The sequence below is a fragment of the Pseudorca crassidens genome, chromosome 16 (assembly GCF_039906515.1).
Source record: "Pseudorca crassidens isolate mPseCra1 chromosome 16, mPseCra1.hap1, whole genome shotgun sequence".
In the NCBI taxonomy this organism is placed as follows: Eukaryota; Metazoa; Chordata; class Mammalia; order Artiodactyla; family Delphinidae; genus Pseudorca; species Pseudorca crassidens.
Window position 1 is genome coordinate 70316205 of NC_090311.1, and position 12736 is coordinate 70328940.

Genomic DNA, 12736 nt, shown 5'->3' on the forward strand with positions numbered 1-12736 from the left:
CCCCAATTCAATGAATCTGAGCGGTTTTGATATTTCAGAAATGAAAACAAGTATACTTACTCTGTTTAAAACCTAAATACGGTATTCGTTCTATTGGCGTCTTCCTTTCTTTCATGTATTTATAAAGTGCCACCAGGAAGGCCTGCTCATCTGCCCTGCACTCTTCACCAATTCCAACCTTTGGTTTTTCTTCATTGGAGACTTTTTTACAGTTGTTATGGTTATTCTTCGGCTTGGTCAAGGCTGACCTGGCCTCGCATTTCACCTGGAAAAGGGAAAAAAATATGCCACATCAAGTCAAGCACCGCTCTGGAACACTTACAAAGACACAGCTAGGACAGGAACCAGTAAACTACCCTTGCCCTGAAATAGCTCTTAGAGGCACCGCTGGATAGGAATCGTCTTAGACCAGGAGATGGTAAATTTCTGTGAAGGGCCGGATAGTAACTATGGTAGGCTTTTGGGCACTATTGTCTTGGTCACAGCTACTCAACCCTAGCACCGAGAGCCATCCCAGACAAAATGTAAATGAATGGATGAGGTTGTGTTCCAATAAAATTTTATTTATAGAAACAGGTGGCCAGTGGGCCATGGTTTGCCAAACTGTGCCAGCCTCTTTTAGACTCCTTACAAGTATGTTGATATGAAACCAGAAACAGTGTTTGCATCTACTAGGACCATTCTCCTGTCTCTTTATACACTTTATTTTCCTAAGGGGCACCATCTGTTACTATCATTCAAGGAACGTTCTTAATAACAGTCCCACGTTTCGCATTTTGTATCACAATGAAAGGCAAGTGTATTTCTTCGTAGTAAACTTATCTTGTTGCCACTCTTCCCAGCAAACTGGAAAACCAGGTCAATGCTGGCAGATGTTGGCATCAGGAATACCAGCAAGGTCTCTGCTATCTGTCACCTGAGGGTGATGCCCAGATACACCCTCAGTAGGAAACAAAACACCCCACTCTTTAAGGAGGGTGTCTCGCTTTTCAGTCGGCTCTGAGAATCTCATAGATGTTAAGTTGCCACAAAAGAAAAAGTAGAGGTCAGCTAAAAACCCAAGAAGAGTAAGTGAAAAGCTCCATAATTAATAAATAAATGACAGTACATGGGCCAGACGTTCTTCCCTCCATGCTCCAGGCAAGTACGGAGCCCACCACACGGAGCGGCCAACCTCATGTTCCCTCCTCGCTGCCACGTTCTACAAGAGGCCTTTGATGGTTGTTAAATGTAACGGCTGAGCTGCTGAGCTATTTTAATTGTCAAAGGGGGAAGTACAAAGGGTCAAGCTGCGAGTTCAAGTGAGCCCATGGGGAATGTGTACATTCCAATATTCGTTACATCTCCCGATCTAACGTCTGAGAGAAGAGGATGACTGCCCAGGAAATGTCACGAATTAAAATGTCCCACACATTCAACAAGGTTTTCCATTTCAGATTTCTGACCCCTCTTATTCTTTCCCTTCAGAGTCTCCTTCCCAAGCGCTAAGAACATAAAAGGCCTCACTTATTTACCAAAGGGGAACCTCTCCTCTAAGAACATAAAAGGCTACATTTATCTATTAAAGGGAAGCAAACGTCTCCTCTGCAAGGGTCTTCTTTATTGTTTATTCTCTCAAATGGACACACTAGTTTAATATCTTTAGAGTCCTGGAAAAAAAATAAAACTTCCTGCACAACTCAATCAACTGGGCCTCTAGATAAGATTTTAATTTTTAAAGATCGGTGGAAGTGGGATGAAAACATTTTTCCATATAGGATTTCTTCTTACAGTATTTTCAAACTTTAGTACTTTGTAACATTATATTAAGGCAAGCATCCTGGGAAACTTTATATTGTCATCATTTTTCACTGTCAAATTTCAGATTGTTGAGTCTAAAGTTCTGATGAAATCGATCATTTAACGGCTCTTTAAAATCATAAAATCACTCCAGTTCTAATCTGTCTTGCTCTCTGGCCTTTTTTGAGCGCTTACTATGTAGCCAGGCTCTATTCTAAGCCCTGTGTGGGCCCTATCTCATTTCATGCTCACAACCCTAATGGGGCAGGTTATTACTCTATGAGGGAGGAGGAAACTGAGGTACAGAGAGGATGGGTAACACATCCAAGATCACAAGATCACGTCCAGGTTAGTAAGTGGCGAGTCTGGAATTTGAACTCAGGTAGTCTCACTCAATGGCTTGTGGTTTTTTAAACACTGTATTTTACTGACACTCATAAAAATATTAAATTGATAGTCAAAACATACTTCCAATTAAAGACCATATCTTATCACTAGGCATTACAAAACCTACAGCTTAGAAATGTGATTTATCAAATGAGAAGTTGAAGATAAAACTCGGTGGTTTCCAAAGTGTAAAAGGGCTCCATTCCTTCCATTGTGTGTTGAGCAGAGGGAAGGAAACCAGTATCAATGGAGCAGCGCGCCCTGGGCTTCACACAGCCTACCTAATGTTCACAAGAATCATAAAAGGGAGGTTTTGAGCCCCATTTTATAGTCAAGGAAACTGAAGCTCAGCGGTATGTATTTTAGTATGTGGCTGGTGTCCGGTAGAGCTCTGAGTTGAGAACTCAGGTCTCCCACACTCCAAACCCATCTTTTAAAACCAGGAGTAGGTGTCAGTTTTGCATATAAAATAGGCTGAGGTCTTAAATCTGCAGTGATAACGGGCCACTTATTTATATCGTTAGGTCAGAAGCGCCACTGTTAAGGGAGTGTGAGGTTTGCCCCTCAGTGTCTAGGGAGCTGCCTCACCCATGCAGAAACACCCAGAAACAGAAGGAAAGCACAGAGGGCATGCACAACCCCGACCCAAAGTCATTCAGACCCCATGATCACAGGGGAGGCTCCAGGTGATGCTGGGCTGCCACCTACTGAGCTGCATCCTGAAAGTCAGGGGGCTTCTCTTGGGGGCCAGGGGCTTCGTAAGACATTAACAGTGGTTTCTGTCCTCAGACTAGCTCCTACGTTTCTTCACTTAACATAAATGAGCCCTTTAGGGTATTATTCTGTTTCTGGATAGGACCAGGCCAAGTTCCTTTCTACATTTTTTTCACACTTACCGGAAACATTCTCAGCGTTTTAAGCTACTGAAATATGACACGGGAGCTAGTCTTCATGCTGACCTTGAGAAAGCCCAGCCTTTTGATGGTAACAGTTAATTACTAGATCTGTTCCCCCCCACTCCGCTCCCCGCCCCCACCAGACCTGAACACCTTACACTTGTTGAGTTCACTAAGAGCTTTGGGGTTTCCAAAGTGATTGAGGAAGTGCTGATTAAAGAATCCACATTTAACATTTTCAGTGAACCACCACCTATTTGATATTAACCACATCCTTTCACTGGATTGAGCTGTAACTAATTCAGCCTTCAACTGGGGCAGCAAGATGTGCTGAACCAGCAGGAAAGGAACTAGAGTCTAATTTCGATTTGGTCACTAACTTCCTAGGAAACCCTCATTTTCTTCCTCAGGAAAGCAAGAAGGATAATCCCTGGGGTGAATTCTGCGAACCAAATGGGATGAAAAATATTGAAAATAATGGAAGTATCACATTTGTGAAGTATCAAAAGTATGCTTCTGATTTAAAGGGAAGAACCTATTGCAGTTTCCCTTTTTAATGTTCCTTTAAGAATACAAGAATATAAGCCACCTGTTAATGTACTTCTGGCCTTTGGAAAGTGCTTACAGGATGTGAAAAGTCATTTGCCTTTTATCAATGGAGGCCTTTCATTAGAGAGCCAGGCTGAGAAGACTTCTCTTGTATAGGTCGGCATTATGAATGGGCTTTTGCCCCAGACCTGGATTTGTGTTGGACACATTCATGACATCTTCAGAGAACTGGTAGCCTCTTCTCCATGAGACTTTTGCTATTGTTGGAAAGCCATGAAATTCTCTGTCCCTTGGAAAACAGAGTCTTGCAAAGTTAGTTTTCATGTTCTCACTGAAAGAGGGCAACCTTTGGATAGCAACAGGCAAATTACTTGACTTGCGTTTCCAGTCATGCACACAACAAAGCGAGTGGGTTCTTACTCTAAGAGCTCTGCTGCATGGAGCTGCAGGAAGCTGGTACTGATCCACAGTTAGAAATGGTCTGTTTGAGGCACTTTTGAAAAAAAAACAAACAGTCACACAAGTCTTGGTCATAAAGCCAAACTATCACCTGAAATGTTGCTTCCGGTTCAGCAAATGATCAGATGGTCACAGACTTGTAACCTCTACGGTAGCGTTTCATGAGAAAAGAGCACTTGAAGTCACACACGTCTTTTTAACGCTGTCCCGGCCCCAGATGTGGCCTGTCCGTTCAGTAGGGATTTTATATCCATTTGTTGGGGCCAACAGACAAGCCCGCCATACTTCATACCTACCAGTCTCTCTCTTCTAGGTGAAGCGGTCTTTCCAGACCCACTGGAAGCAGACAAAGCAGGACTGTAATCCAAGACTCCGAGAGGAGCAGGGCGCTTAAACCAGTCCCCGGGAGCTGACTGCAGCATGACATTCATCAGGTCACCATTGAAACGAATGACGGAAGGATGACCCTCCTTCTGGTAAAGATGCTAAGTGGCAGTGCTGGTGCAAATCAAGTGGAGAAGGTCACTCAGAAAACCCAGGCTTCACTACTGTCCCTTCTGAGAAGGGTAAGTCAGTGAACAGCAAATACAGACTGCAGTTCTCTTCAGTTTTGCGGGTCCGAGTAGGAGTCCTGAGCTGCCTTCCACGGAGGGTGATATTCGAGGTGCTGTTCTTTCAGATCAATTGTATGAGTTCCTGTAAAACTCCCAGAGGCACTCTTTGGTGGTGGCTCCAAATGACATGAGAAGGAGCTTCCTCCTGCTGGGCTCAGGTGCAGAACATGCTGGGATAAACACGTGATGTCACCTTAGAGGTATGGGGCAGGGCGCCAACACAAGACCTTGTCAGGACAAGCTCTGCTGAATGCCACGATCCTAAAACCCTCTCACTGCATTCTGCAGTATCTTGCAAGCCATGTCACAGGGAACAAACTGTTCCCGCTGACATCCTTCAAGACCACAGAAGTCGAAGCCCTAGATAGGTAGTTGTAGGGCCAAGATGTCCGAATTACTAGAAAATTCATTTTTGGTATCCACACAGACTCACTTGGCAGAAGGTTAAAGGAACAGAACAAAAATAACTTTAGGGAAAAACAGATTTGTTTTTAGCCAGAAAACACACATTTCTACTGGGTGGTCTCTTTTTAACCCCTTGCAATCTTGGAAGCATGAAGAAATTTTAACCCATAAGTCCTCAGAACTTCCTGATGAAATAATCCTTGAAGATAAGCTATAGAATGTGAATGTCTGGGATTTGCTTCTTTTCACTGGGAGGAGAAGAGGAGGCCATGGCAGAAAAATAGTAGATGGTCAACAGAGAACTGAATTCATGTTTTCCTACTTTAGGATCTTCCAAATTCACTAATAATGCTCCCATTTTCGTAAGCTAAGTCCTTGGATCTGGAAACGTGGTATCAGTTGAAATCCGGGCTTCAATTCAGGTCCTAAAGGGGCTACTGCTGTCTTTGGCACAGAAACAACACCTAAACGCAAACACCCCGTAAACGGAATCATGGAAACACGATCCAAGCCACAAAAGTAAAAAAAAAAAAAAAAAAAAAAGATAAGCCTAAAAATATGAAGTGACACTTCACCCTTCATGGTGCTAAATACTTCAGGCATGCACTTTCCAGATTCCAAAGACTGCTTAGGCCCCAGGGCCTGACAAAGAGCCTAGAGTTTGGACTTTCATTCTGCATCAAGAGTGATCTTTAAAAACATGTAAATCTATATATGAGTATATGTATCCACGTAAGTACTGGGCTACGTGTCTTTAATTCTAAGGTAAATTAGAGGTGACTTTGAAAAAAAAGTAACTTGAAAAAAGATTAATTATAGCCATTTCTAATTTCATCCTCTGTTAACCGCTGAAACATATTTAGACGAATACATTCAGAAAGAGGACGGTTCAGCTTGTCTATTTTTGATACAAGCAGAGTAAACTATGTCATTGTGTCACCTACTATGAAATCTCAGCCTCAATGACGTGGGCGCTTAATCATCTGTCCTTTACCCGACAGGCCAAACAGGGAGGTGGGAAGTCTTTCTGCTGACTAATCAAAATGCCTGCACCGCCCCTCCCCCACCCCCACCCCCACCCCCGAGGGAGGGGTGGGGAGGGGAGGGGAGGGGAGGGGAGGTGGCGGGAACAGGAACAGCAGAGAGCTGTGAATAGCAAAGTCAGACTCTGAATTGAAAACTGCCACCAAGACACAGGAGCAGAGAGAGAAAGAGAAGAGGGGAAAACAAAAAGATGCAGCAAAACGAATACCATGGAGCCGAATGACTGTACCTTGGCAACGGATTTGCCATCGGAATTGTTGTTGGAATCTTTACCACCACTGAATGAATCTCTTCTCTGTGGGCATGGTTTCTTTTTGCGTGGTCTGCCTTTAAGATTTGGCGCTGAAAACAAATGGAGAACAGATGAGATACATTTTCATTTGCGTGGGTTTCCTTATGAAAAACCAAGGATGTTAAAACTCCAGTGGCGCCCTCTAATTGTTCAGAGAAACATACACATCTGTGGTAGCCAAGCCTCCTTTTAGGCGTCTCTCTCTGAAAGGCTGCCTCTTGGTAGACTGTACACTTCTGTCCATGTTCCCCAAAGCTCATCTATTGCACTTGAACGTGTCTAATTAATATAAATAAAACGAAGCCCTCAGCTTTAAAGGGTTAGGATAAGGAAAACGCACTTCCCCACTGTTATCAAAGAAACGTGTTGGGCTGAAAGACAGCCCTGAGCCTGGCTCATTCTTTGTTTTTTGTTTTGCATCTTGTTTTCAGAAACCCAAATGATATGCCAGCCCATTACGGTATCATAGTAATGTAACGTTTGAAAACATCTCTCTTCAAAAGTGGAGACATGAGTGTTTTCTCAAAGTATGATACAAATAAGTAAGGAGAGAGCTGTAAAAAAAAAAAGAGGCATTCAAAATAACAATCTGAAAAATATTATCCCATGTATTTACTATTAATATCGCAACCAGCATGCTTCAAATCTCAACAGATCTGGCAGATACATTTAAGTCAGCATGTTCTCTTTTCCTTTTCAATATATTTTGTTTATGAAGATCTTGAGGGTTACTTAAAATAACTTCCAAAGATCACACTGGAGTTAGCCTGATTCCGTGGAGATTATACTTTTTAAAAGCCACAGACAAGACACAAATCAAAGTTATATTTCATCTTGGATGCTGAGTTTGAATCCCTTTAAGATCCATACAGAAAGAAGGAGGAAAAAAAAAAAAAAGGCTGCTGTTTATTGAGTGCTACGACTCTCCGGCATCAGCTTTCACATTTAACTTCATCAGTCACCGGAGTCAAGCAAAAATAAAACAAACCAACTAACCGACTAGCCCTTGAAGAATTCCAAACTAACAAATTATACCCCAAGCAATTTCTTTAGGACCTTTCAAGGTACCCACACTTCTTTATTGCTTTAAGGTATGATTATGACCATGGAAAATCTGAACAACTCAAACCCTCTTAACTGTTGTTAATCTTACTCATGTCACGCCACTAACCAGTGCTTTTAGGGCACTGTACACTGGACTCCTCTTAACAAACACAATTAATCCCACTGATTTGATTTTCTACTGTGGATAACAGTCTTGCTGTTGACAAAGCACAAGAAAGCAGAGCTGCCTTTACTTTCAGGCAAAAGTTTAAAAAGTGGCTTTGGGGCTCAGACTCCCCCCCTTCCCAAATCCGTTCTCCTCTCATTTCCCCAAAACGTTTGTCTTAAAGTCCATCTCAGAAAGCCAGCCTGGAATCATCAAAGGCAAACAAACTCACAAACAAAAAAATCAAGCAAAGAGAAAGCGGCGATTACCCATTCCAGTCGACAAACATCTGCCTGATGGTGTCTGTGCCGTGAAAGCTACAGCATGTGACTGCTTCCCGGCCCTGTGTCCCTGAAGTCTCGACCTGACTTGGTGTGGATGTCAGCTTCCCTCCGAATGCGAGCTGCGAGGCTCAGCGCTCTGCTTACAACTCCCCTCCCCCGGCAGCTCCATTACTCATGTAAACACACAGCAGTGACTAGCACGGGGGGTGTGTGGGATGAGCTCCGAGGACTTGGCTTGAGCTGCCAGACTGGCAGGCAGGGCTTGCCTCTCTCTGAGACTACCACACGGGGTTGGTGATTTCATCCGGCCTGTTTTGTGGATCCTGGCCTCCCGTTCCCCTGTCAGAGCCCGATGCCACCTTCCTTCCAGGCTCGGCCGGGAGCCAGGGCGGGGACCATTTTGGTTTGAGGACGCAGTGTAGCACAGAAGTGTTTCCACAACTGACCCAAGGGCTAAGACTTTAATGACCGCGAGGGAAGGATGTACTTTCAAGTCCCTTATCATAATAATAGCAGAACAGAAAGCTGACAGAAACCCACAGAACTTGGGGTAGGTCTGAGGCATTTCGTTAAAAGGAAGAAAACAATCTTGCCTCTGTTCTAAGACTTGTTACTGTGATCGTTCCTTCCTAACATGTTGGCAAAAAGCATTTAAACCTAAAAGGCATTTATTTCCAGAAAAGCTTTCAAATCCCAAAGGCCTTTTAGATAGAGAGAACTTGCACTGAACAGGCTGTTTTGAATAAAGGCAAAGGTTCCGGGAACTGACAATAAGTCATCCCCAAATCGGGTCTATTTTCTCCATTCTCTGAGCTGCTTTCAGAACCCAGAGAGGCACATGCCCTTCCCCAGCAAATTCTGAGAATTGCAAATTTAGAACAGACTAACACCTAATAGTCTGGTCGCACAAACTTAAACTCTAAGTGGAATCTGATCAAGAGAAAAAGGCTTTTGTCCCTAAGAAAGGCAAGTACGCTGATGTTTCAGGCATGGTTAGGTAAATCTCACCAGTCACCAAAGCCTCAAACTCAAATACCTCTTTTAGCCTCCCCTCTGAACTTCTTTTCTGACCTTCTCTGATGGAAAGTATAACTGTATTATTTGTACTTTAGCTGTGTCTCATAGCTTATTATTATACGAAATTGGAGAGTCCTTAAGGGCAGGACCATGTTAGATTCATTTTTCTCTGCCCCAGTATCCATCCAGGGGCAGCACTGCCTAATATACTGTTGAATAATCAAGTGACTAGTGGAAATACAGGTGCCCACATAGGCCTCCTTGGTGTCAAGAGCTGGGCCCGCCGACCTGACCACATGTATGCCCGTCACACTGGGCACCTGAAAAACGGCACTCACCTTTCCTGCTTACCTGTGAGCTCTGGGAGCACACATCAGTGACTTGAGTTTGCTGTGGGAAATGAGACAGGAAACCTACAGCCTTTGGTTCCTGCTTAGGGTAATTGTATCTGGCATCTCAGTGGGACCACGATTGTCCCACATGCAATGAACAAATGCCCTGAAGAGCAGACGTTCAAAGTCCTGGGGGAATGGAGCGTGCAGGACTCCGTGTGGGGTGGGAGCCCCCGTAATACAATTGGAGATTTTTTGGATCCGCAAGACCCCAGGTGAATCTTTGGGACCGAAAGGCTGGCTTTTGGGGAGGGCAAATATTCTTGTCCCCAGATTACATTTTTTTTTCCTACAGGGTCAAGAAGACAAATCACTTGCTAGGCGGGTGAATGAAAACAAATGCTTTATGGTGTGGTGGGGTCAGGGGGGCGTGGCCCTGGCCTTTAACTCTTCCCCACCTCCTCCTAGCTGCCCCGGACCCACCTAAACCCGCCCTCTTCTTGCCAGCTAAGGGCCGCACACTTCCTGAGAGAACCCAAATCCTAAAACTCCAGACGCACACCAGCTCCCGTGCTTTAGATGAGAGCAGTCTCTACCAACAAAGCCATTCTTGGAAGCCAGCAATACATTTACTGATAGCATACCTGGTGCTGGTGAGTTCTACTTCAAAAAAAAGACATGTAGTGTATTTCAGTGTGAAGCAGGAAACGCACAGTTACTTTGATATGTGTGTATATCCACTGGCCAGCCCTGGCCCGGCTCAGAGAGTTCAGTCAAAGCCCTCTGCACGAATGTTTTCAATATTATTCACACATAATAATAATAGCTGATGCTTACGGCGCACTTTTTCTTGCCAGTCAGCACTCTGCATACAGTAACTCATTTAAAACTCAAAACAAGCCAACAGGAAGGCACAAGTATTATCCCCATTTTACAGACCAGGTAACTGAGATAGAGTGAAATTACTTTTGTCTTAGGTCATACCACTGGTTACTGGTAGCAGAAGGCTTCCAGCCCAGGCAGCCGGACATTGTCCAGAGCCCCTGCTTTAAGGAACTTCTCTCTAACAGAGGACATACACACTGTGTCTCATAATGAGGGATCTATATTATTAACTTGGGCTGGCAGTCTCCGGGGAGCTTTCCCCAAATGAAAAAACTCTCAAATACCACACAGCACGAGGGCGCTGCAGCCCATCTCAGGCATCACACGGTATCCTACAGCCCTGAGGGCGAGCAGGGGTCCCCATCAGTTAAGTCACAGGGTTCCAATAAAACTTAGAGCACCAAGTACATTACCCCCTTGCAGTGAGCCACTCACTAACTCTTCTGCCTAATCGGTGAAAGATCTCTGTGGTTTTTTAAAACAAATCTTCCCTCTCTGACTGCCCATCTGTTCCTCTTACTCAGCGCCATGAAATTAACAAGTATTCACCATTGTGACGTCACAGCTATTTCTATAGGTGTTAATCCCAGGAGAATCGGCACCCACCAGTGCCCCAGGCTACTTTGACATCTGACCCATGTGTTTTGTTTTGTTTTGTTCCTTTTCTTAAAAACTCCTTCAACTATTACTGAATCACAGTCTTTTTTTTTTTTTAAAACAGTACAGCAAAACATGCTTTGTGTTTTGTTTTGTTTTTCTTAAAGAGTCTAGAAGCTCAGAGTTGCAGGCGTTCATGTACGTATTTACTTCACTGTGGGTTCTGACAAGTTATGTGTCAGGGCAGCACAGGTGTGGGAAACTTTCATCTTGCAATAATAATAAAAACAAAGGAAATGTAACCAGTTACTGGCAAAGTAAATTGCTTTTGGCTTAAATGTTCCTGTTTTTTTTCCTACTGTGTTCTTCCTGTCATGACCGTCTCTTTTTTTTTTTTATAACATTTATGCTCTTGGAAATGCCATGAAGATAAACTGCTATAAAAGCTGGATTGACTCATCAGTTAACAACTCTTTCTTCTCGTTTTGCAGAGCGGATTTTGTTGCCAGCACAGCAACATGTTCTCTCGAGAAATTCTTTGTGAGCTTCCACTCAGAGATAGGACTTGCTTGTTGGTAGGGACTGGAATTAGGGGAATGGAAAACCAGGCATCATTTTCCTAAGAGTTTGACCCCCAGGGTCAATGTCTAGAGGAAGCTGGCAGAGCGTTAACTCATTTGATTTGCAAGTGTGTGTGTGTGTGCGCGCGCGTAACACTAAACACAAGTCAGAAAACTAAACGACGCCGATTGAAGGATTGTGGACTGGCAAGCATTGTTCTATGCATGGCGTGCATTACTGATAATACTTTGCATTTTCTTCAATGCCTTTCCTCTGAGCATCTCAATTCTTTGGTACATTGTCTTTACAGACAATAATCTTAAAATACTCTGGCAAGTTTCAGCATGGAGCGTTGCTCCTGCTGGGGGGAAAAAAAAAACCTATCCTAATTTAGTTATCATTTATTGTGTTCTATTTTCAATGTTTCCCTTTTGACTCCTTAGAAACTTCCTCTTGCACTACAACAAAAATAGGATGAGTGTTTTTAAAGTTATTAACGTATGAGTAAAAGATTTAGAAACCAAGAATGGCAGAAGAAGGCTTGATCAAAGCCACTCCTGAAATTTATGGGTGTAATAAAAGAAAGGCATTTCACAGATAATCTCTTACAGAATTTCAGTTTTCAAATACTTGGAAAAAAAGAAAAGAAAAACAGAAGCTCTCAGCTCTCATGCTGGCTTTAACTTAAAGCCAACATTTTTACTTTTAAATTCATAAATGATTCCCTGAAATTTTATTTCAAATCCACGGTTACATTCCATATACTCCCCGCTCCACACCTCACAGAGCAAGGCCAGAAAACTGCAGCCGCTGGTACTCAGCATCCGATAATTGGTTGAATCTTTCCATGAATTCACAAAGAATCAATTATATATAGATTTAAGAACATGCAAGTTTACTTTTATTCTGTTCGCCTATAAATAATTTCCCACACCCAGCAGAAATGTTTGAGAAGCAACTGCGCTGTCTGAGAGAAGAACACACCGGGCCATTAACAAGCACAATTCCATCCTGAGGGGCTTGCTAACTTAAATGATGACTTTAAAGCAAACAGGCACAGTTTAAAAAAAGCTGCAAGAGTGTTATCATTTTCTGTCATTGTTCTGACAGTTTCCTATTTAAGAGTAATTTTTTCCCTCAAATAAAGGCATTAAAAAGATGAGTCCAGACTTGCAAGCTGAGACCAGAGCCAGCCTCAAATGCCCTCACTCTCAAATGCCACCAAGACGAGGCAGCCCTGCACAGGGACCAAGGGGTGTGCCCCAGGGGAGTGGTCACACTCACTACTCTGGATGTCACGGCTGCTTTGAGTTTCCAAGGTTGCTTTAGCCCAAGCCATACCTTGATGTTGCTTCAACCACCGTGCCTATTAACTACAATTTAGCATTTCCAATGAACTATGCTCTCACTGAATCCAGGTCCTCT

The 12736-nt window shown here is 43.4% G+C and overlaps 1 protein-coding gene across 4 annotated transcripts in view; it reads right to left on the bottom strand.

Moving 5' to 3' along the window:
* Positions 1–12736, bottom strand: part of ARID5B (AT-rich interaction domain 5B) — a 188552-nt gene that overhangs the window by 38842 nt on the left and 136974 nt on the right. For 3 of the 4 annotated variants that reach the window (XM_067710847.1, XM_067710848.1, XM_067710849.1), the window contains 2 exons: positions 6363–6475; positions 61–265 (listed from right to left, as the gene is read on the bottom strand). In XM_067710847.1, coding sequence (XP_067566948.1) covers positions 61–265; positions 6363–6475 — 318 coding nt within the window. Of the gene's footprint in view, positions 1–60; positions 266–6362; positions 6476–7904; positions 8192–12736 lie in introns of those variants that run through there. The other variant, XM_067710850.1, reaches the window with a different exon arrangement.